This window comes from Podarcis muralis, chromosome 14 (genome assembly GCF_964188315.1).
Source record: "Podarcis muralis chromosome 14, rPodMur119.hap1.1, whole genome shotgun sequence".
Lineage (NCBI taxonomy): Eukaryota > Metazoa > Chordata > Lepidosauria > Squamata > Lacertidae > Podarcis > Podarcis muralis.
In genome coordinates, this window is record NC_135668.1 from 55,133,899 (window position 1) to 55,157,649 (window position 23,751).

General features: G+C 54.8%; 2 protein-coding genes across 5 annotated transcripts; one reads left to right on the forward strand and one right to left on the reverse strand.

The window, feature by feature from the left end:
• Nucleotides 1-1,124: 1,124 nt before the first annotated feature.
• FAM234A (family with sequence similarity 234 member A) lies at nucleotides 1,125-10,647 on the reverse strand. Of its 3 annotated transcripts, none has more exons than XM_028705421.2 (12): nucleotides 10,528-10,647; nucleotides 9,179-9,467; nucleotides 8,965-9,084; nucleotides 8,684-8,863; nucleotides 6,638-6,768; nucleotides 6,345-6,477; nucleotides 6,059-6,200; nucleotides 5,080-5,220; nucleotides 4,293-4,368; nucleotides 3,308-3,466; nucleotides 2,725-2,830; nucleotides 1,125-2,213 (listed from the first exon to the last, which is right to left on the reverse strand). In XM_028705421.2, the coding sequence occupies exons 2-12, from the start codon at nucleotides 9,432-9,434 to the stop codon at nucleotides 2,002-2,004; spliced, it is 1,656 nt and encodes a 551-aa protein (XP_028561254.2). In that variant the 5' UTR covers nucleotides 9,435-9,467; nucleotides 10,528-10,647; the 3' UTR covers nucleotides 1,125-2,001. The 3 variants fall into 3 exon arrangements, with proteins under 3 accessions (XP_028561254.2, XP_077774898.1, XP_077774899.1); XM_077918772.1 differs by lacking the exon at nucleotides 10,528-10,647 and adding an exon at nucleotides 9,839-10,226; XM_077918773.1 differs by lacking the exons at nucleotides 2,725-2,830; nucleotides 10,528-10,647 and adding an exon at nucleotides 9,839-10,228 and having other exon boundaries at nucleotides 2,030-2,213.
• A 17-nt stretch (nucleotides 10,648-10,664) lies between these two features.
• Nucleotides 10,665-22,690, forward strand: TRAP1 (TNF receptor associated protein 1). 2 transcript variants are annotated; one of them, XM_077918771.1, is made up of 18 exons: nucleotides 10,665-10,812; nucleotides 11,955-12,110; nucleotides 12,234-12,316; nucleotides 13,488-13,628; nucleotides 14,056-14,127; nucleotides 14,338-14,498; nucleotides 14,875-14,984; nucleotides 15,502-15,575; nucleotides 16,538-16,693; nucleotides 16,891-17,011; nucleotides 17,128-17,197; nucleotides 19,125-19,272; nucleotides 19,481-19,666; nucleotides 19,855-19,993; nucleotides 20,252-20,337; nucleotides 21,348-21,493; nucleotides 21,751-21,823; nucleotides 22,310-22,690. In XM_077918771.1, exons 1-18 carry the CDS (start codon nucleotides 10,728-10,730, stop codon nucleotides 22,409-22,411), a joined length of 2,109 nt encoding a protein of 702 aa, XP_077774897.1. In that variant the 5' UTR covers nucleotides 10,665-10,727; the 3' UTR covers nucleotides 22,412-22,690. The 2 variants fall into 2 exon arrangements, with proteins under 2 accessions (XP_077774897.1, XP_028561252.2); XM_028705419.2 differs by having other exon boundaries at nucleotides 20,255-20,337.
• Nucleotides 22,691-23,751: the final 1,061 nt, after the last annotated feature.

Below are 23,751 nucleotides of genomic sequence, written 5' to 3' on the forward strand. Positions count from 1 at the left end.
TCCCCAGCCACTCTGGGCGGCTCCCAATAGAGTGTTAAAAACAATACAGCACTAAATCTTAAAAACTTCCCTTAACAGGGCTGCCTTCAGATGTCTTTTAAAGAGAAGAGAGCTGCTTATTTCCTTCACATCTGACAAGAGGGCGTTCCACAGGGCGGGTGGAACTACCGAGAAGGCCCTCTGCCTGGTTCCCTGTAGCTTCACTTCTCACAAGGAGGGAACCGCCAGAAGGCACTTGGATCTGGACCTCAGTGTCCGGGCAGAACAATGGGGGTGGAGACGCTCCTTCAGGTCTACTGGGCTGAGGCTGTTTAGGGCTTTCAAGGTCAGCACCAACACTTTGAATTGTGCTCGGAAACGTCCTGGGAGCCAATGCAGATCTCTCAGGACCGGTGTTATGTGGTCCCAGCGGCTGCTCCCAGTCACCAGTCTGGCTGCCGCATTCTGGATTAATTGCAGTAGCCTTGACTCCTCCTCCAGCTCCTGCTCCCAGGGGATGAAGCATGGAACAAAGTGCAGGAGCAGAGCGGCTGCTTGGCATGCAGAAGCCCTTTCCCATCATCCTCTCCCAGCCAAGCTCTGGCTCCTTGGACGACTCCTGCCTGGCAGCGTAGGCAGCAGCAGGCCGTAGGGACCAACGGCCTGACTTGGCAGAAAGCAAACCGATTCCTCACTGAAAACCTGCACAGGGAAAACTCTGCCGAAGCACAGAGGTCCTCTTACTTGCCTGAGCCCAGGACTTGGCAAGACTGCAAACGCTCCCCTCGTGTCAAGAGACGCTTCCAGGTACCTAAGGGCTTATTGGAGGAAGGAGGGGGCTGCCCTGCCACACAGAGGTCTCTCTTTGAAACCCCCACCCCCCCAAACAGGATTTGGCACAGAACCAGGTCACTGGATTCTCCTTGCCAGTCCGGAGGATTTGAATTTGGGCCTGGGGTGCAAGCGAGCCACGGCCTCTTCATCCCCAAGAGTGCATGTGCAGGGGGAGAACGTGTCGAGAGGAGGGGCCTCTGCCCATTGCGCCTCCTTCCTCCCCCCCCCCTCAAGTGAATGCCACAGGTTTGGGGGCCCAGCTCATTCTGGCGACCGAATGCAGGAGCCCCGAGACAGACGGGAAACGGAGGTTGTGGACAAGGAACCAGGATTTATTGAAACCACAGTAGCAGCAGCAGCAGCGAGCTGGCCAAGTCCCCGCCTCCTCAGGCGCAAGAGGTGGCCCTGTGTGCGAAACCTCCACCACCAAAGCCCAAAGGAAAAACCTTCTGAGAAATCCCCAAAGGCGAAAAAGCAGCCCCGTCGGCTCCAGTCCTGGTGGTGGGGGGTGGGCCGCCTGGGCAAAGGATGCTGTGGGGGGCGGGTTTCGGGCCCTTCCCCGTGCAAAGCAGCCAACCCCCTTCCTCCTCCCTGCACCAAGTGGGGCCTGAAGCCAAGGCCAGCAGGCGCCTGGGGAAGGGGGAGTGAGGGAGAGCCCCACCGCCTCCCCCCAGGCTGCTGCCCCTGAGCGCTGCAGGCTAGGGTCCCACTGAGCTCTCAAGGCCCCCACCCCCAAACGACTCCCTGGTTCCCTGCTGGCTCCCAGCCGGTGGAGGCAGCAGCGAGAGGGAGGAAGGAGGAGCTGGGCAGCCAAGGGAGTGGGGGCTGCAGACATCAACCCCAGTGAAGTGTTGGGTGCTGAGCCCTCTCCTCCCCCCAGGAAAGTCCATTGGTGGGGGAGCGTTCCAGTGCCAGTCAAGGGGCCACATGCTTGCTTGCCCCCCAATCCAGGCCTCCACAAAGACAGAGAGAGGTAGCCTTTGCAGCAGGAATCCCCAAGGGCAAGGGCCCTGGGTGCGGGCGAGGAGCAGCGCTGGGAAGGCCGCCTCTGCCCCCTCCTGCCATGCCAGCCCTGCCCATCGTCAGCCTCGCGGTGGCTCTTCTCTGCCTTCTGGCACTGCGGGAAGCCTCTGCCGGCCTCGGGTCCTCCGGGGTTGTCCTCTCCCCGCACCCCAGCCTTGCCGGCGCTCACTGGGGGCTGCGGTACCTCGTCCTGAGGAAGCGCTCCCGGACGCTCTGCTCGCTGTTCTGCGCCACCTGATTGAGCCAGATCACGCGGCTGCCGGCGATGGCCTCCTTCAGCTTCCACTTCGACAGCATCACTTGCCCAGGGGCCTGCCCTACCTGGGGCCCCGTCAGGAGCACGTAGCAGGCGTGGCGGCTCCGCTCAAAGAGCACCCCTGGAAGTGAAAGAGGGTGAAGGATTGGGGGGTAGGCAGCAGCAGCAGCAGCGGCAGCCTCCTCCTCCTCGAAGCTGCCCCGCCAGCATGGGGAGGCCCCTGACTGTCAGGCGTGTGTGCAGGAGCCAGGCCCTGGGACCAATAGGACTCTGCAGGACTGGGGCCTTCCTAAGTTTGTTCGGAAGAGGCAAGGCGCGACCACACAGGTGAGGCCGACTGGTAACTCACAGCACCTGGTGGCAAGAGCCGGGAAGGGATATAAGGTCAGCATTTCCCTTCGGCTCTTGGCCACAGCAACACGCTCCCTGCCTTGCTGCGTTTGACTTCTTGCTTCCTAATCCTCGAACCTCGGCTTCTTGACTCCTTGCTTCCTGACCCTCAGACCCTTGACTTCCTGAATCCTGGCTTCTGGACACCCATTCCTGCTCCCATCCCGCCATCTTGCCCCCGGTCCTGACGTCCCCTGCCGGGACTTCGATCGCCCGTGAACCGGACCGTGACACCGACTTACCCTCAAAGGCCACGATGTGCTCCGTGACGTTGCTCGTCTCCAGGAGGACATTGGGCAAGGCAGGGTGGAACATGTACAGTTGCTGCTGGGCGCCGTCCCAGGACCCCTGGTGCCAAGAGAGAAGAGAGCTGCAGCCCAGGCACCAGGCCAGGGCAAACTGCGCAGAGCAGGCCCCGCCAGCAAGACCCCCCATAACACACGGAGACAGCGCATTCCCTGCATGAAATGTGCGCTGGCGAGGTTGTGGCAATTAGGGAAGGCGATTCTGTTACGCGGTGGCAGAGGAGAGGGGCAGGGGCACCGGGGCAACCCTGTGCCAGGGTGACTGTCGCCCCGGGCACACAAAGCCAGATCTGTGGGAAGGCTGGCGTTCTCCAACTGCATGCAAAGTCCACTCTTTTGCCCAACGTGGGGCTCAAACCGACGACCGTGTGATTAGGAGTCTCAGGCTTTACCAACTGAGCTAGAGATTCCTAAAGGCAAATTCCATTCAGCTACCCCCCCCCCCGGTCCAAAGCCAGCTGGCAGAAGGAACAGTTTCTTTGCATTCCCTTCCTGCTACAGCATGCCACCCTCCGCTTACCGTTCCGTTTGCGTCCCTCTGGTACTGGCCCCAGAAGAGGAAGACCGATCTGCGGTCCAAGGTGGACAGGGTGGCTGGCCGGGGGCTGTCGGCACCCGAGAGCAGCTTCAGGCCGGCCTCCCACTCGATGTCTCCGGAGGTGCCTTCCATGACCATGACCTGCGGAGAAGAGGCCTGCCTTAGAGGGTGCTGCCTCCTCAGGTCCTCAGCGCTCTTCTCTGCAGCCCCTGCCCCCAAGCAGGCTGCCCTCTGCAGCCCCTGCTCCGGGTGCTTCTGCCACGGGGTGCTGGGCGAGGCAAAGGCTCTCAGCACCCAGAAGCTGCTCCATGGCAGGCCAGGACCAAGCCTAACCATCACACCTATAAAATGCACAACTTCGGACCCTCCTTCACCAGATTTGCTCATCTTTAAGGAGCCACCAAAGTCCTGAGGGTGGGAGGTGGCGCTTTTGAGGGGGTGAATCTCTCTCTGAAGGAGCAGGTACGCAACTTGGGGTCCTCCTGGGTGCACTGCTGTGGCTTGGGGCCTCCTTCAGCTTTGGCTGGTGGCCCAGCCGCGCCCCCACCTGCACTGGGACAGCCTAACCTCTGTCATCTGTCCTCCTGTAACCTCCAGGTTAGGTTACTGCAATGCGGCCGACCTGCGACTGCCTCTGAAGCAGCTTTGGAAACTTCAGCTGCTGCAGAATTCAGTGGCCACGATGTTCAGCAGGGCAAGGCGGGCTGAGCATGTATTGCCAACTCTGGCCCAACTGCACCGGCTGCCAATCAGTTTTGGGGCCTAATTCAAAGGACTGGTTTAAAAGCCTTCAATGCCCCAAGGTCTGCCTCTCCCCATATGAACTGACAGAGACCCTGCGACTGTCACCCGAGGCCCTTCTTTCTGTGCCCCACGCCCCTACTTCACAAGAGGCCTGGAGGGTGGCAACACAAGGACAAAACTCTGCCTTTGCTGCAAGGGACCCCATGTGGGCCTTTAAACAAACCTTCTTCCTGGAAGAGTCTCTGGTCATAACGATAACGTCGACCTCGTCCGGCCTGTAGGCTCCAAGCACAGGTTCGCTGCAAGAGGGAGATGAGGAGCTGAATGAGCCGTTCCTAGCAGCCCTGACCAGCACACTGGACCTCTCCCTCCTCCACCCCATCCTTCCAGAAAAGGGGGAAGAAATCGTTGGTTAAAGAGGGAAGCGGAGAAAGGGATTTATCTCCAGAAAGCTGTGGGGAAGCCCCTGCTCCCTTCCCAGTTGCATAAGCCCTTCTCTTCCCTTGGGCATTCTGCCTGCGCTCAGGAGCACTGTTGGCAAATTCCTCTGGGCTGCGAAGCCCACCTGTAATTACCGTATTTTTTTGCTCTATAAGACGCAACAGGCCACAAGACACACCTAGTTTTTGGAGTAGGAAAATAAGAAAAAATATATTCTGAATCTCAGAAGCCAGAACAGCAAGAGGGATTGCTGTGCAGTGAAAGCAGCAATCCCTCTTGCTGTTCTGGCTTCTGGGATAGCTGCGCAGCCTGCATTCGCTCCATAAGACGCACACACATTTCCCCTTACTTTTTAGGAGGGAAAAAGTGAGTCTTATAGAGCAAAAAATACGGTAATTGCTCAGAGCCTCACGCATGGCAAAACTACCGGCTGGCCTGCCCTCCTTTTCCCTCTCCCTCCCGCGGGAAGTCACAGCTCAGGCCACTCTCCCTGCACCTCTTAGGACGAGGCACAAGCCAGAGTCGGACCTCGCAGGTCATGGTTCTTGGCAGAAGCTGGCACCCCTTACCTTAGGATGTGCGGTGTCTCTGTAACCCACATCGAGCCCAAGCGCTGCCCGTCCACCAGCTCAATCATGTTCGATCTTGAAACCAGAAAATCGGCGCTCGAAGACACAGGCATCTTTGTCAGGTAGCGGATTTCTCCCGTGCTAAACAGGGAGGGACCGAGAGCGCAGGTCATTGCTCAGCTGGGCCTGCAGGGGGCGCTTGTGCCAGCTGACATCAATGAGGGCAAGAGGAGGCTGGCGGGGAGAGACCCCCATTGCCCTCCTGACCCCCCAGAAGACGGGCTCTTCTGACGAAGGGAAAGAAGCACCTTCTTCTCTGTAGAACTTACAACAACCATGCGAGGTGGGCCAGTATTTCCGTATTACAGGTGGGGGCTTCCCAGTGTTTTTTTTCTGGGGGTACGCATACCCCTAAACATTTTGTGAATCTAGCGGGGGAATAAACTAATTTTTATTAAAAAAAATTAGTTTCTTCTCTCGCCTGGTGAATCATCAGTTCTGCTGCTCCCTCCGATGGCAGCCTCATTTTCTGTCATGGCATTTCCTGAGTCTCAGACGGAAGCGGGTGTTTAATGTGTGAAGCAGGAGTTGGAATCTAGCACAGTGATTGGTCCATTTTGTTGTTACCACCTCTGATGGCGGCTTCCTTTCCCGCTGTCATGCATGTTCTTTGTACTTTTGTCCATTTACCGTATTTATTTTTCCTGGTTTGAACTTGAGTCAAAATGAGAGTACCCCTAAACATTTTCTAAGAAACAAAGCACTGGGGCTTCCTAATACAAGGTCACCAACTGAACTGGCGACTTTTTGGCTCACAGCAACACCACCTCTCTCTCTCAACCCCACTTGCTGCTCTCAGACATGAACTGAGTTCTTCCCAAGTTCCCATCCGGCTTGCTCTGAACGCTACGTATTCTCCCCGAGCCCCCCAATGGTCAACCCCACCTCCCGCCCCTGCTGGAAGCCCTACAAGCGGTACCTGAGCAAGGTGATTTGGCGCGTGGCGCTGTCGATCGCCATCTCCCAGAGTGGATCTTCCGTCAGACCAGAGCTGCTGTGGGCAGTAGAGCTGAACGCAATCTGGCACAGCGCTTTCAGAGAGTAGGCGTAAAGGGCCTTTGCTGAGGGAAGAAGGGAGTCGGGTGAGCCAAGCAGCAGCGTCTTCGCCAGACTCCAAAGATTGTCTCAGGACAGCCCTTCTCCATAGAGGACCCCGCCCTTGGCAGGGACCCCTGGGCCAAGACTCCAGAGGGGGAAGGACTCACCTGTGTACAGCAGCACGTAGTGGGAGTCCTTCGGAGTGACTTGCATGAGGTGGCCGACTCTTCCCGGAAGATGTAAGGTCCCAATGGATCCAATCTGGGTGCCATGTTTCCCTGAATAGAAGTGGGCTTGAATCTGCAGAGCAAACGAAGGCCATGGGATTCTTGCGCCTGGGGAGGAAGCTGAGCTATCCTGCCATCACCACTGCCTGCTCCGTCTTAAAGAGGCTTGCATGGCAATGCTGAAGAAATGCCAAGTTTCCTCGCTATAGTTATCTATAGTTATTTAAGCTCACCTCCTCTCCTGTCTCAGTGAAGACCAAAAGGTCAGAGGTGCTGTCTCCGTCGACATCTGGGATCTTCAGCAATGGACTCAGCACTGTCGAATTAGGCCTGAGGTTGGCAGCCTCATTCCAGAGAGTCTGGCCTGAGGAATAAGCAGGAAGCAAGGGCCTCGTGGGGTGAGGGGAGGAAGGGGACAAAGAACCGCCGTTCCCAGCATTTTGGGGGCCTCGGCCATGGCAGCCAACTCACACTCCCGGCCACAACTCTGCCTTTCCTTCCCTCTTGCCCACTTTCTGTTTGGAACACAGAATATGGGCTAGAATAGAAATGATAATAAATTTGTATTTATGCCCCGTCCTTCCCGGTTCAGAAAACCGGGCTCAGGGTGGCCAACAACAAATTTAAAACACTTAATTGAGGCAACAAAAAACAGCATAAAAGACACTATAAAACGTGGATAACAATAAATTCAGAAATTTAAAAATCAATTTAAGGGGGAAATCCATCCAATAAACATGAGATGATCACCAGGGCTAGCTGGCTAAATTAGTCCTATTTGGGCCAGGGAGGAGAAGACAGGAGCTCCAATGCTCTCCTGGCTTTGGCATAAAGGTGGACGGCAGCGGAGCAGCCTCTGGCACCCAATCGCAGAGCGGAGCTCAGGGAATTAGACTCAAGAGGCCACTCAGTCGCTGATCCATCCCTCCTGGGGCTGATCCAGCAGGCAGCTCTCTTGTCTGTCTGAGCAGAACGGAATCTCACTGTTGCTGCCCAGAGCAAAGCTGCGTCCAGTTAACTTAGTGCCAGCCCACTTGCAGGATGCAAAGGTGGCCCATCAGTGGGATGGGTGCTCCTCACTCCTTCATGAGAATGGACACCCCCCCCCCCATATGGGAAATGCACCCGGACAGTGGCGTAGCGTGGGGGGTGCAGGGGGGGCCGGCCGCACCGGGCGCAACATCTGGGGTTAGGGCAAATCCACAGGTTAGGGGGCGCAAATCCACAGGTTAGGGGGCGCAAATTACTTGCCTTGCCCCGGGTGCTGACAACCCACGCTACGCCACTGCACCCGGAAGACAAAAGGTATTGAGGAGCTAGTGACACAGAGCCCTTCCTGCCTCCTCTGTTCCTTCCCCCTCCCTCGCTCTTGTTCAGTTTTTTGATGGTGTGAGAACAGTCTTTAATGTCCTGGGAACATTGGGAGAAGCCCCCCATGCAGCTCCCTTAATCAGCTGTGGAGGACGGGTTACGATATTCCATTCCACCTTCAGAGGAACAGGCATGACTGTTGTTTGTCACATGCCTGTTTACATTCCAGCACAGCCTGCTGGGAACTTCCCTTGTGTGTATAGCTTTTGCTTATGCTGTTTGCTTGGACACGAAGGGGAGCAGACATGTTTTTCCTCTGTCCTGATGCTGAATAAAATGCCTGTAAATACGCTTTACACAGCCTCTCTCTGCCCTTCCGTTGCAAAGAGTTCTTATCTCTGCTGGCTTGCGTGGCCAGCTTCTGAAGTTCGGGTCGCAGTTACATGCCGATCCAAGGACCAGAGTTCACCTGGCTGCCGGCCGGTGGGCTGGGGCCAGAAGGGGCCTGCCAATTGCCCCTGTTCCCTTGGACGCATCCCAAAATAATGCTGGGTACCTTCTTTGATGTTGGACATTGTTTTGAGAAAGTGAGGCATTGGGAGGGGGTGGCTATCTATAAAATGGGACAGTTTGGGCACAGTTTCTCTGAAGCTTGTGCACGGACTGATCGGCTGCAGGGCCCTGCAAACTGAGGCTACCTACCTGGGGGAGTCACTTTGTCGCTTCTTGAGGGTTTCCAAGTGGCAGACTGAAGTGCATGCTTGCTATGTATACATTGCTTGCTGTTTTAGAATAAAAATTTTAATCTCCGCACTCGCTTGCGTATTTTGGAGCTCACGAATCTCATTTGAAAGGAACCACCTTGCCTTTGGCAAGACCACCCCCAACCCCCTCATCGCACCAGGAAGGTTGCCTGCATGCCTCTTGCCGTGACGCTCTGGGCAAGGGGCTGCTGGACACCTGCCTACCTGTCTCCAGGTCGATGGCTGCCAGGATGTCCGGCTCCCCTACAATGAGGCAGGCTGGGGTGTGATCCTGCTCCCCGGAGCAGTCCATCAGCAGGAGCTCTTGGGCGACAGGCCTCTGCCAGAGCGTGCTGCCGTTGGTGCCCGAATGAGCGGCCAGGAAGGCACAGGGGGAGGCCAAGCCTGGAGGAAGAGGAGCAGCCCATTCAGCCCCGGCGGCCTCCTCCCCTCTCTACCCCAAGGAGCAGCCTCTGCAGAGACACTCAAGCCCCAGGAACCCTCACCTTGGCTGGCGCAAGAGCTGTTTGTGCTGTTGCTGCTGGCACTGGCAGCCTTGAAGGCAAAGAGGACGTCCTGGACCCGGTCCTTGTTGACGTCCTGCATGGCCAGGAACGCGTAGGTTGCTGCAAAGAGGCCAGAATGGGGGGCTTCAGCGATGGGCCGCAAGCCCCCGTGGGCCCCCAGGAGTGGCTGCGGCCCCTGCGCCCAGGCACTCACCTGCGTCCTCGTAAGTTCTGCTCCACATCCTTTGGGAAATGGGCCTCACTGGGCACGGGATGATAAAGGAGAAGGCAAACACCACCGTGAGGCACAGGAAGAGGGAGAGGAAGAAGGCTGCCGTGCGCCATCGCGAGAGCCGCTTGAGCTTCTTGGGGGCTGCTTCCTTCTGGGTGCAGTTGGCCAGGCCTTCGGGACCTTTGCCCTCCTCGTTCTTCAGCGGGTGGATCTCGGCTTCCAGATCTTTGTTCTCCATCCTAGCTGGCTCTTTGGGGAAGGAGCTCGGATCCTGCCACACACAAGGGGGCCTGGATCAGGCCAAACAAATGCCGCCCTGGTCCAGACCCACAGCGGCCAACCCAACGCCTGCGGGGAGCCTTGCCCAGCAAACAGCATTCAGAGCGGTGCTTTCATTGCTACAGTTCGTGGGGTTCGCACAGAATTCATTTGTGCACAGTTGTTTTTTTAATTAATTAATAATTATAATTAGCATAATTAATAATTATAATATATAATTAATATAATTATATTAGATAGATAATTCATTATGGCCAAAGACCACCTTGCACAACACAAATAAAAACAGCGTTCATACAAGATGAAATATACAATCAGAGCAGATTGCAGCAAAAGCTCATGAGTTGAAATTGAGATACATACATACACCCGTACAACCATACGGGCTACCATCGAAATTGACCCTGAGGCACCCCAAAGGGCAACTTCGGCATTTCCCTAGTAAGCTATTATATTCTAGAGGATGAGCTCTGCCTACAAATAATATATTTATATTTAATATAATTAATAAAATAATTAATAATTATAGTCGTCATATGGGTTGAAATAGTTAATAACAGTCATCACGGCAACAGTGGTGAAAATGATAATATGGTCTCTGCTGCTCGAGGCGGCGGCTCAGTCATGCTTAGCCGCCCCCAGAAGCGTCCTTCTCCTCCAGGAAGGGGCCCAATCCTTTGCCGCCGACGGAGCCCCCGGGTCGGGACCGCGGAGGCACCGGGGGGCGTCCCGGGCTGGGAGTGTCGCGCCCGGAGGAGGCGGGCTCCTTGCGGCGGGTGGGGAATTCTTCCTCCTCCGCCCCCCCGGGCCCTGCAGGCCTTCGGACTACGACTCCCGTGATCCCCCTGCGGGGCCTGCCTGCCGGGGCTGCTGGGAGTTGTAGTCCGGAGCCCGGAAGGCGAAAGGGGCGCCCAGGCGGAGCCGGGCCCGGAGCCCCTCGGCAGCCCCGAGGGCGCCCTCCCTCCGCCTCCACGCCCGGGGTTCCTTCCAGCGCCCCCTGCCCCGCTCCTGGTGGCGCTTTGCACATGCCCAGGGGCGCCGTCGCGGCTTACCTCGGGGGGCGCAGGCGCTCCTTCCGACCGGTCCGGCCGAGGGGCGGGGCCTGGCGAGCGCCGGAAGAGCGCATGCGCCTCGCTCCGGCGCCCGGCGAGGGGGGCGGGGCTGAGGCGCACCGACGTCACGGGAGCGCCGGCTACGTCTCGCGTGACGCTATTCCCGCGCCGGAAGTCGGGTCGGCGTGAGGGGAATCGCGATGGCGAGGTTGGAGGTGCTGCGCGGCGGGCGATGCCTCCTCCGCCTCCTGGTCCGCCCGGGAGCCGCGGCGGCGGCGGGAGCAGGTGAGGGAGGCCGGGCCCTGGAGAGGCCCCAGGAGGAGGCGGCGGCGGCGGCTGCTTCCCTGGGCGCCGCGTGACCCTGGCGACCCCCCGCCCCCTCTGACCCCGCAGGCCGCGCCATGCCCGTCCCCGCCGCGGATCTGGCCCGGGGGCGGCGTCACAAAATAAAGACGTCTAATTCAGGGGATGCCAACGTTTTTTTGGCCGTGCCCCACCTAAGCATCTCTCAAATCCTGATCCCCGTTTAATTATTCTTCTCCTCCTTATTATTCAAAAAGTGAACTCCTGTTCACGTGGAGGAAGCCTAAAAGGCCATTCACTGTTAATACAGTGGTACCTCGGGTTACAGATGTTTCAGGTTACAGACTCTGCTAACCCAAAAATAGTACCTCGGCTTAACAACTTTGCTTCAGGATGAGAACAGAAATTGTGTGGTGGCAGCGGGACGCCCCATTAGCTAAAGTGGTACCTCAGGTTCAGAACAGTTTCAGGTTAGGAACAGACCTCCAGAACGAATTAAGTTCTTAACCCGAGCTACCACTGTAACTCTTTCTTGAATTGCTACCCTTAAAAATCAATTATCTCCCATGGGGTGTGTACCCCACGTTGGGAACCACAGTTCGAATTCTCCCCGTCTAGAGAAAGCAGAGGCCAACCAGTGTATATTGAGAATCAAAGCAGCTAGTAAGACTGATCTTCGTTAACAGAGAATAAACTGTTGCAACAGAGTTCCCTCCCTCCTTGCAAGGAGACAAGAGAGACCCAGAACAATGGCGCACAGGACTCTATAAAGACTTTTGAAATAGCCCACCCTGTAGTCCAAGACTACCCCCCAAAACATCATACATACATCACAGAAGGAGGCGAAGTCCAAAGACCATTGGAAAGCTGCTCCCATTTCCTTCCTCCTTACAGAGAAATATTTGAGGTCAATTTGGGAGAGTCAAAATGGCTTCAGGATTGCTCTCCGGTACCATTTCAGACATGTGGAGTATATACTTACATATGTGCATTTGCCTTGTACATTTATGAACATTTATTCTATATTGGAGACCTTAGAATTCTTATAACAGCAGTTAGCATCCTCTAAAGCTCCGCGTTCAGAAGGGTCCCTGGCCCACCACCCAATGCTTCTTCCGTTTCAGGTCCAAGGGCCGTACTCCTGCCCCGACCGGCCCCTCCGCTGCTGCCTCCAGGGCTGAGCTGGGCGTCCAGGAAGAGTTACAGCTCACAAGCTGCCCAGAGTGACGAGGAGGCCCCTCCGCTGCATCGACTGACCAGCAACCCTGAGGCAGTCCCAGGTCAGGCTCCCTCTCCCTTGGAGGCAAGCCACGCCCTGTCCTGGGCCCTGCTGTGGGGGCAAAGGGGCAACCCTTTGCCGAGAACAGCAGCAGCAGCACTTTCCTCTCCTCTCCATCTTGCAGGTTCTGCCTCCAGACACGAGTTTCAAGCAGAGACCAAGGAGCTGCTGGATATCGTCGCCCGCTCTCTCTACTCGGAGAAGGAGGTAGGTTGGCCGCTCCTGCCCTGGTGCATCCCAAGGGTCCTTTTGCAGGGCTGCAGCCAGCGCCTGTCTCTGCCCATGCCTGCTGAGCTGGCTTGACTCTAACTACTCGTTGGGGGATTCTGAGCCCTGGTAGTGGCTGCCACCTTAATTTGAAGCAACTTCCCAAATGCAAACATTTGGAGGGCATCGCTGCACCCCTTCTGCAGTGGGTTCTGCAGCTGTCCTTGTACCTCTTAGGGAATATGGCTGGTGTAGCGCCTTGCCCAACATGTCTTTCCTCAAAGCTGCACACTCCATAGTCCGTGGAGCTTCCCCGAAGCCCTCCAACTCCTGGGAACTGCAAGGACCAGAACAGGCTCCCAGGAAAGGGAGTGAGTTGAAGGGCTTGAGGAGTCAGATCAGACTGGGGCGGCAGTACAGTGTGCTTGCAAATCCAGGGTAGCTCCAACAAATTTTTCATGTTGGTGACACACTTTTTAGATGTGCATCATTTCATGACAGAGCAATTCAGTTTTACTAGCAAACCGGAGGTTAAACTAACCCCTTTCCAGCTCTGGGATGAGCGTAGGAAGCATTCACATGACATACCTTCTTCTTCTTCTTTGGCGATCCCTCGTAGCTTGTCTTCCATAAACACGGTTTTAACAATGAGTCCGTAAGGGACTGTGGAGGCCAATGCTGGATCCTTACGTCCTTCCACAGTGGGGACATTGATTTCCGGGTGGGAGTTGATCACGGAGTGGATTTGCCAAGCATGCCTTCCTCTTAGCTCATTTCTCCCTTGTGTCTTGAGTTTGAGTGTCTTCAAAGCCCATGACACCTTTGATAAAGGCTGTTCTCCTGTTGAACCACTCGCAGGCAAGGGTTTCCCAATTGTTGGTGTTTATACTACATTTTTAAAGATTTGCCTTGAGACAGTCTTTAAACCTCTTTTGTTGACCACCAGCATTATTGCAGCTGACACACTAACACATCACAACATACAGTTTGGAAAGCTCTGCTCTAGGGGATGCCTGCTGCTACAGTGTGTGGAGTCTCCCCTGCCTTTGGCTAGTGGGGGTGGAAGGCATGACCCGCTTCCATCTGGGATGGGGCGCTGCTCCACACTCGAGAGCCGCTCCCCTGCTGTCTCTGTGGTGCCCATTTGCATCAGTGTGGCCTCTGCCTGCAGGTGTTTATCCGAGAGCTGATCTCCAACTGCAGTGATGCTTTAGAAAAATTGCGCCACAAGCTGATGTCCAAAGGGGAGATCCTGCCAGAACTGGAAATCCACCTTGAGACAGACTCCAAACAAGGAACCATCACCATCCAGGTACTGCTGCCGAGTGGATGACTTGCGCCAGAACTCCCCAGACTTCTCTATTTGTTCCTACTCCTTGGCCAGGGCTGCCAAGGAAGGTCTCTGGACCGGAGAGATTTTGCTGCCTCTGTCCCAAGGGGGACTGGTGTGGGGATTCTGCCTAGCTTGAGACGTGGCCTTGGCCACAGCTACCCAATGAGCTTGGTGTCTGGTGGGATTTGGCCCTGACTTAACTTCTGACCTTGGGCTGGACCCCATAGACCAACCTTCTGGTGCTTTGCTCAGATCAGAGCTGATCTTTCATAAACAGATAGAAGCAATGCTGCTGTGAAATGTCTCTCTTGCCCGAGTCTGTGCAGATGGGGGAGCGTTGCCCTCCCTCTCCCAAAGTGGGGGCCAGGACACGACAGAGATGTCTTTGCCATTCTCTTCCCTGCAGGACACAGGCATCGGGATGACCCAGGAGGAGCTAATCTCTAATCTTGGGACCATCGCCAGGTCTGGCTCCAAGGTAACGGGGCAGGAGGCTTTTGGGCAGCGGGTGCAGGCTCTGGGGGTGCAGCTAGGCTTGCCACAGTTCCAGGGCGGAGCAATCCCTGAGGCTACAAGGAGAGGGGGCACTGGCACCTGGCACATTGGTGACCCACATTTGAGTTGTTGGGAAGTGGCTAGACATCTGTCAGGGCAGCCTGGCTGCAAGCAAGGGGCTTTGTGTTCACAGGCCTTCCTGGACACGTTGCGGAACCAGGCGGAAGCCGGCAGCAGGATCATTGGCCAGTTTGGAGTGGGCTTCTACTCGGCCTTCATGGTGGCGGATCGGGTGGAAGTTTTCTCACAGTCAGCAGAGCCAGGCAGCCCTGGATACTGCTGGCACTCGGATGGGTAAGTGGTGCTCCCGAGGGACCTGGGCAAGCCTGGGCGGCAGGCAGGAGGAAGTGTAGGTTGCAGGCAGAAATCTTGGCTTTTTAAAAATTTAAATCAGATTTTTTCAATTTAAATTGGATTTTTAAAATAAAATGCTTTTGGAGGAAAAAAATCTTTCTAAAGATAGTATTCTATTTAAGTTGCAGTATAGTCCAAAGGCTATTCATCAGTATTTCATGTGTGCTAAAACTCAGTCTAGTGTTGTTGTTTTTTACTTTAAAAAAATTGTTTAACCACATCAGTTAACAAACATGGATATGTATACTGTAACATTATTGTTTTAGTGAAATAAGTTGTTCAAATTGTTATTAAGGAAACGGTTTTCTAATCCTAGTTCTGGGACATTTGAGATCTCGGAAGCCTCTGGAGTTCAAACAGGGACGAAAATAATTCTCCACCTCAAGGAAGACTGCAAGGAGTTCGCCAACGAGGAGCGCGTCAAAGGTGATCGCTCTGCTCCTGGGTGGGGTTCCCCAGGGTGGCCTGGTGGGGGTTGGCTTGGGGAGTGTGTGTCTGTGAGGGGGGAGAAAGGTTTTGCACCTACAAGCTCCCAGTTTCGGTCTCTGGCAGCATCTCCTGTGAAGACCAGGACTCCAAAGAGCTGCCACCCAAAGCGGGCAGTTATTGGCTGAAGTTGGACCATTGGCATGGCATGGATTCGCTGTCACTGGCTTCTGGGCTTGTTAAGTGCCAGGTTGAGAAGCGGGGGCTGGGGGGGGACTTTCTGACCCCTTCCGGCCCTCCATGTGCAACATACCTGTGCTGGACCTCAATGTGCTCACGGTTCTGCATTCCAGGATCTCCACAGCATCCAGCGCTGCCTTTCCTTTCCTTGTGGGCTGGTCCACCGTGTTTCTGGGCTCCCCTTGGGTGGGTGGGCCAGTGGGCACCGCTGGAGTTCGGGTGTCTTAGGGCTGTTGACTAAGGTTTTATCATCAAACCCCTTCCTTCCTTCCACTAGAGGTCATCACAAAGTACAGCAACTTTGTTGGCTACCCCCTCTTCCTCAACGGTCGACGTGTCAACGCCATGCAGGTAAGGCGCCTGCAGACTTGCGCTGCTTGGGCCCCAAACATGCAGAATAATAATAATAATAATTTTTATTTATACCCCGCCCTCCCCAGCCAAGACCGGGCTCAGGGCAGCTAACACCAGGTATAAAAACAATTGATTAAAATACAGTGGTGCCCCGCAAGACGAATGCCTCGCAAGACGAAAAACTCGCTAGACGAAAGGGTTTTCCGTTTTTTGAGTCGTTCCGCAAGACGAATTTCCCTATGGGCTTGCTTCGCAAGATGAAACGTCTTGCAAGTTCTTGCGAGTTTGTTTCCTTTTCTTAAAGCCGCTAAGCCGTTAATAGCCGCTAAGCCGCTAATAGCCGTGCTTCGCAAGACGAAAAAACCGCAAGACGAAGAGACACGCGGAACGGATTAATTTCGTCTTGCGAGGTACCACTGTACAACTTAAAAACAAGATTAAAGTACAACATTAAAATAAAGCCTCACGGTCCTCTTCCGTCCTGCTCAGAACAAGGTACTGGTCAGGAGGAGCCGGCTCTTAGGAAAGGCTCCGGGCCCGGAAGCCCTGCCTGGGATTTTGCTTTTGCCCTGGGCTTTGTGGGGGTCCTGTGCAAGTGGCTCTGAGGAGCAGCCCCCCCTCTGGAGCACAGGGGCAATATTTGCTCTCTCCTGTGAGTTCCCAGAAGGACAGTGGAGGATGCTTCTCAATGCCGGGTCCTCTTCCCATGGCCTTTTAATTTCAGGGTGGGGTAGTGGCTTGGAGAAGGTTGCCAATGCCCTCCTAGTCCCACGCTTGGTCCGCTTTGGGGGCAGGAGAATTAGTCTGGGCTCCTCTTTGCTATTCTGCCTGGAGCCTTGGGGTGTTTTGGGCTTGCCTCTGCACCAAACTCCTTCTGGCAGCAATGCCATTGGCTGTCCCTTGTGCCCTCTGAATGCCTCAGCAGCCCCTGCCCCCCTGTTCCCCCTCCCTCTGCGCAGGCCCTCTGGACCCTGGAGCCAAAAGACATTGGGGACTGGCAGCACAAGGAGTTCTACCGCTTCATTGCTCAGGCCTACGATGAGCCGCGCTACATCCTGCATTACAAGACAGACGCGCCTCTCAATATCCGCAGCATCTTCTACGTCCCAGAGGCGGTAAGGGCCCTGGGGGTACCCCCCCTGCCTTCCAGAGGCACTGAGGGGTGTCTGCAGGAGGGGGGCAGCCCCACCCCAGGAGAGGTTGAGCTGGGTCCCTCCCACCTGGCAGAACATCCAGTTTCAACCTGGGCAACCCAGTCAGATGGGTGGGGTAGAAAGAATGACGTCATTATTATGACTTCCTGTGCCTCTAGAAGCCCTCCATGTTTGACGTCAGCCGGGAGCTGGGCTCCAGCGTCGCTCTCTACAGCCGCAAGGTCCTTATCCTGACCAAAGCCACAGACATCTTGCCGAAATGGCTCCGCTTCCTGAAAGGTAGCCACCCTCCCCTTTGCAGGTGCCCTGGGACGGGCAGGGGGGTTGCTTCTGGGCCGCAGCTCCCCCTTGCCCCCTCCTCCCCCTGACGCTGCCCCTCCCTCTGTTTGGTGCAGGAGTCGTGGACAGCGAAGATCTCCCTCTGAACCTCAGCCGGGAGCTGCTCCAGGAGAGTGCACTCGTCAGGTGAGCTACCTGTGGGCCGTGTCCGTGTGTGTCCCTCCAGCCCTGGGGCTTTCCTGGGAGCGATTCTGCTGTGGCCTCCAAGGGGGCGCGTGAGGCTCCGCTCACTGATCCGCCTTCCCCCAAGGCAGGCTCTTGGTCTGCCCTGCCCAGTGTCAGCTGCTCTGACTGGCAGTGGCCCTCCAAGGTTCCCCTTATTGGGATTCACAGAATGCTGTGTGAGATAGTAAGTCTGCAGGCTTGAGTTTGCTAGCTGATGCAATCAGCCTGCAATACTTTCTATGCAAGTGCTGGGTCAGAATGACTCGGCAGTAGTGTGCTGTCAGTTGATTGGCTGTCCTTGGTTTAAAAGGGAAACCTGTCCAGCAGTAAAGGTGGTGGTGCAGAGGAGTGTGGTGAGAGAGAGAGAGAGAGAGAGAGAGATAGAAAGGTCTTCCTATTTGTCTTAAGGTGCAGCCTGAACTGCTTGTGTATTATAGCCTGTAGATATTTGTATATATAGAGCTCACAATAAATACACTGCACTGAAGAACCTGGAACTCTGAGCATGTCTGCTAAAGCGCCACGGAGAATTCACGACACCCCTTTCCTTTTTTTGGGGGGGGGGAACAAAGTAATAATAAAAAATAAGAATAAACATGTGCACCCCACCACTGAGACCATTCCATTGTAACTACCCAACCTCCCAAAATTTCAACACCTCTTGCGATGGTTTGACTTTCCGTTCTAACAGTACAAATTATACAGACACCCTCCATATCTCCTCAGAGTCATTTCTCCTGAGTATTCCCTATCTTACCTTAGTGGCACATGGTAATGTATCATTAATAGCTACATCCCACACCTCTTTATACCATTCTTCTATTTTATATTCTGTTTGCCCCTTCCGCTTCCTAGCTGTAATAACTTGCGCATCTGTCAATAGATGTGTGAGCAAGTCCTTCATCGCCTGCAATCCTTCCACCCCATCATAAATTGATAACAGGGCTACCTTTGGAGTTTTGGTCAGCTTTAACCCAGGGATTTCTGTTACCTCCTTAGACACCCTTTGCCAAAAAAAATGAGTCCCCCTTTCCTGCCTGCTCCTTTGGGCTGGGCCCTGGCACCTTCTCCTGCAGGCCTGCTCCCTTCTTGGTCACCAGAGGGCAGGGATTGGGGCCCTCCCGTTGTTGCTGTGACTCTTGCTCCCATTAGCCCCGGCACCTGTTGTGGCTAATGCCAGGAATTGGGATCCCAGCAGGCAGAGGTGTGATTGGTCAAATGCTTTTGGGAGGCTTCTTGGTCACAGAGCAATGCCAACTTCTTTTTTTTATAAATAAATTTTTTTATTAGTTTTTAAACATATCATTTTCAACAGTAATTAAACATACTTTTACATCTTATTCAATTTTTTTTACTTCCATCAGTCCTGTCTGAAAATTTTCCAATCTAATCTCATAGTATGCATTTCTTATTTTCCTTATTACATTTCAAACTCATAACCAACATCTCTATTTTTTTCTACTTTGTAACACTTCGTATATTCCTCCTTACAAAACTTCTTGTAGTCCTACTAGCGTGATTTGTTGGTTACAATTGCTCTTCAAATAGTTCATATAGTTCTTCCAATCTTCTGTAAATCTCTGGTCCTGCAGGTTTTGAATCCTTCCTGTCATTTTGTCCAATTCTGCGTAGTCCATTAATTTTGTCTGCCGTTCTTCTTTCGTCGGAATTTCTTCAGAGCAATGCTGACTTCACTTAGATTGCAAATCTTTTGGTGAAGGGGGGAAAGAATAGAAACCCTCCTCCCGGCCAGAGGTGCTTCAGCCCATCACTGTCTGCAGTCTTTCCTCCGCTGCCTCTCCTGCCCCTCTTTTAATCTTTGGGGCTTCCAGGCACTTATCTCTCTCCCTCCCCCCCAGTCTCTCTGATGTTGGGTGTTGTCCTGCAGGAAGCTCCGAGGAGTCTTGCAGCAGAGGCTGATCAAGTTCTTCATTGAGCAGAGCAAGAAGGACTCTGAGAAGTATGCCAAGTTCTTTGAGGACTACGGGCTCTTCATGCGCGAGGGGATTGTCACCATCGCCGAGCAGGATGTCAAGGTGTGTTGAGATGATGGGCGAGGTTTATTCTTGCCAAGTTTCCAGAGGGAGGTGGGAAACCGGGTGTGATGCCACCTACTTCATTTCTTTCATAAAATTTGATTGTAAAACACACCCTCGAAGCGGTTTACTTGGGCAGCGGATGCCCTGGTGAAGGGTGAGGGGTCTGCCTCCTTTGCCCTGTGACTGACTGGACTCTCCTTCGCAGGAAGACATAGCAAAGCTGCTACGCTATGAGTCCTCGGCGCTGCCCGCTGGCCAGCTGACCAGCCTCTCGGACTACGCCGGCCGCATGCAGGCCGGCAGCCGGAACATCTACTACCTGTGCTCTCCCAACCGCCACCTGGCCGAGCACTCGCCCTACTACGAAGCCATGAAGAAGAAGGACGTGGAGGTGAGCAGGAGAGCAAAGGGGGGCCTGGGAAGCAAAGCCCCAGCCGGGGCCTGTGGGAGCCCCTTTCCCAGCAAGTGCTTTCGGCTTGGGCACCGGGAGCAGAGGAGGAAGCCCTGTGCCCGGGGTGGTGGTGGTCATTTTTCCTTTCCTTGGAACTGAGGACACCCCTCCCCATTTGGGCCCTGCAGGTGCTCTTCTGCTACGAGCAGTTTGATGAACTGACCCTCCTGCACCTCCGGGAGTTTGACAAGAAGAAGCTGATGTCTGTGGAGACGGATATCGTCGTCGACCACTACAAGGAGGAGAAGTTTGAGGAGAAGCACCCAGGTGGGCTTCTGCTCTGCGGCGGGAAGAGGGTGTGAGCCCTTTTCAAGCAGAGTTGGCTGCCTAGCTTGGAGAAGGTGGGGGATCACCCATCTTGGAGGGGTGGGAATACCCCAGGAGGCATCCCAGAGGTGGCCTCTTGTCATCACTCCCCACCATCTCAGGAAAGACTTTGTGGCTGTGACTGAGGGGTTTCTCTCCTATTCCCCCGCCCTGATCCATCCCATTGTGTTCCTCCTCCTCCTCCTCCTCCTCCTGCAGCAGAAGAGTCTCTGAGTGCCTCGGTTGCAGAGGAGCTCCTGGCCTGGATGAGGAATGCACTTGGCCCACGGGTTGCTGCCATCAAGGTGAGGGTCCGGGGCAGGGCGGGGGGGGGGGCAGACGGGCAAGTAATAGTTATAACAATTTTATTATCTTTACTTTCCCAATCTGGCTCAGTTTCCCCAGCCACTTTGGGTGGCTTACACCACATAAAACATTGTAAAACATCAGACATAAAACATTTCTCGATACAGGGCTGCTTTCAGATGTCTTCTAAAAGTAAGATAGTTGTTTATTTCCTTGTCATCTGAAGGGAGGGCGTTCCACAGGGCAGGTACCACCACCGAGAAGGCCCTCTGCCTGGCTCCCTGCAACCTCACATCTTGTAGGGAGGGAACCGCCAGAAGGCCCTCAGAGCTGGACCTCAGTGTCCGGGCAGAATGATGGGGGTGGAGACGCTCCTTCAGGGATACTGGGCCTTTGAGGCTGTTTAGGGCTTTCAAGGTCAGCACCAACACATTGAATTGTGCTCGGAAATGTAATGTGACCAGTGTAGGTCTTTCAGGACCAGTGTTATGTGATCTCTGCCGCTCCCAGTCACCAGTCTAGCTGCCGCATTCTGGATTAGTTGCAGTTTCTGGGTCACCTTCAAAGGTAGCCCCACGTAGAGCGCATGGCAGTAATCAAAGCGGGAGATAACCAGAGCATGCACCACTCTGGCCTGAGTGGGAGGCCTGAGTTTGCACACAATCTAGGGAGAACACTTTGGCCACCTTGAGGGCTTGGGTCTCGGGAAGCCCCCTGGCTGGGTCTGGCAGGACTTTGGGCTTCAGTGAGGCCTTTCCAGGAACGGGCGTCGCTGGGAGCTCTTTCTGCAGCCACAGTGTGACGTGTCTGGATGGTGACGACTTTGTGTGAAGGGCTGAGAGCATAAATGACTGGAAAGGGCTGTTGTGGGGGATCTGGGCAAACCCATGTACCGGCCTGCCATTTCCTCTCAGCAGCCGGGGGGTTGGCTTGCTTCCTGGGGCCTGGTGGGGAGGCAGGAGGGGCTGCTAGCCTTGACCTCACCCCCCTCCTTCCTGCTGCCATACAGGTGACTCCCCGCCTGGAGATGCACCCGGCCATGATCACCGTGCTGGAGATGGGTGCTGCCCGCCACTTCCTCCGGATGCAGCAGCTGGCCAAGACCACCGAGGAGCGAGCTCAGATCCTTCAGCCCACGCTGGAGATCAATACTGGGTATTGGATTTGGGGGTGGGCGGGGGGACAGGCAGAGCTGGACCTGGGGGAGGGGGAATCCCTGGACGTGATGCACTGGGGACTGCATTGTCGCCCTCACATCCTGCTTTCGATGCCTCCCTTTGGGACCTCTGCAAGGGCTCTCCTTGGGGAGGGCAGAGGGGCTGGGCACAGGTGGAGAGGGGGCTTCGGGGAAGGAAGCCCATGCGCTCTGCCTGCTGCAGCGCTCAAGCTGCTTCTTCGTCTTCCCTTGCTAGGCACGCTCTGATCAAGAAGCTCAACCAGCTCCGCTCCAGCCAGCCAGATCTGGCCCTTATGCTGCTTGACCAGGTGAGCTGGCTTCTGCTTCCTCCTCAGGGGAGAAGCCTAGGCACACAGAGGGGCACACGGACTGCCAGCATCTCGTCGTGCCCTCAGGAGAGCAGTGGAAAGGGGTGGGGGAGGCATCCAGCGCCTTTGCAATGTCTGGAGCTGAAATAACTGGCACCTGCACAAGCAGGGAACAGTGTAATCCCCTGCCAGCCCCACGTGGATTTCTTGGGGCCTCTCTGAGAGCATTTGAGGGGTGGGCAGAAGAATCATAGAATTATAGAGTTGGAAGGGGCCAAGCGGATCATGTAGTCCAACCCCCTAGGAGAGCAGCTACTGAGGGAAATGCGCCCCTCCTGTCATGTTTTCCTTGCCCACTCCTGGCTGGCATTCAGAGCAGAATCCCATCTCTGTCCATTGGTGCTCCTGCCATACCCTGGGACACAGTAAGCCAAGGTAGCCCCCCTCTATCCCAACCCGCTTCATTGTTCCTTCCTTCGCTGGCAGATCTACGACAACGCCATGATAGCAGCAGGCCTGAATGATGACCCCCGGCCGATGGTGAACCGGCTGAACGAGCTCCTTGCCAAAGCCCTGGAGAAGCACTGAGAGTCCTGCCTGGAGCAGAGCTGGGGCAGTCCTGCCTGTCTTCAGAGGGGTGCTTGGCCTGGCTTGCCTGCTCTTTTGGCAAGCTCTTGGCCTGGGTTTCCACATCCGGATCTTGGCCCGTTGGAAAGAGCAGAGGGGCCAGAGTTGAGCCACCTGGAGCCATGGTCCTTTATTTCAAAACGTGTGTTTGTGCAGCCGGCTGTCAGGTGTGCGTTTCTGGACTTGCCTGCAGGCTGTGTGTGTTGGCAGTACCTCTAAGTAAAGACTTTTTAACCCCCAGTTCTGAAATGTATCGCCCTGCTTTTATTCTGAGCCTGTCTTCGAGTGTGTGGTTCTTGGATCCCTTCTACAATGCGCACGGGAAGAGAGTGGCTCCACACTCTTCACAAAACGCACTGGCAATTAAGGCCAAGTGCTTCTAAGCATGCTCAACTTCCCCTCCCACCGCCCAATGGCAGATGCAAGGAGCAGATCTTTTCCTGCAGCAGTGAGTTCCGCAGGCTTACTTTGGAAGGTCAAACAAGAGTACAGCCAAGAAATTGAAGCAAAGTAGCGGCCAAGAGGCCTGATCTTTATTGTTGCAACAAGGCTCCCAGCTACAACACAGAAGCAGAAATAAGCCCAGATCAATGGGTTACATCTGTATTTCAAAGTTTCTCAGAATGCATCATCAAGACATCATAGATATGTCAGAAAAGGTGTGGTCTCGGGTAGAACCTGAGATCCAGGCATGCCCCTGTCACTCAAATATAGTCTCTTACACTTACTCCATCACAGAACAAAAGCATTTACAGTTTCCAGGTCCCGGAGTCAAGTCAAATACACCTCTTTGTCTTGACCATCCCACTAAGGGGTGGGTAGTAGGCATTGTGATTGAGATGGCGATCTGTCTGACACTCTCGGGGCAGGATATCACCCTTATACCTCACTTCCCTGGATCCTAAATGCCATTGGAACTGAGAAGATTGATATGAGTGATTTCCTATGAATTTCATTCTCTCATTGATCCACTACATGGATACAGTTATCAGCGAATTGCTACATTTGGTATTGACACTTTCCCTGTTTTCCTTTGTTGGAGTCTCAGGCTCCTGAGCTGAGCTCCCTTTGCGGATGCAATCAATGCCTTTGCAGAGATGTCACTGTTATTTTCTCTTGCTGTTATTTTCTCTTGAGGATTTGCTTTGACAGGTGAAAGGCAGGGAAATGTATGTGAGTGAATGGTTTGGTGACGTGCAGGGGAGACTCCTCATGGTGTGTGTGTCGGGGGGTCTCTCACTCCCCCTTCCAGTTTTCTCAGTTGCTGTGCATTGCAAAAGGGGCAGCACTCCAGTCCGGGT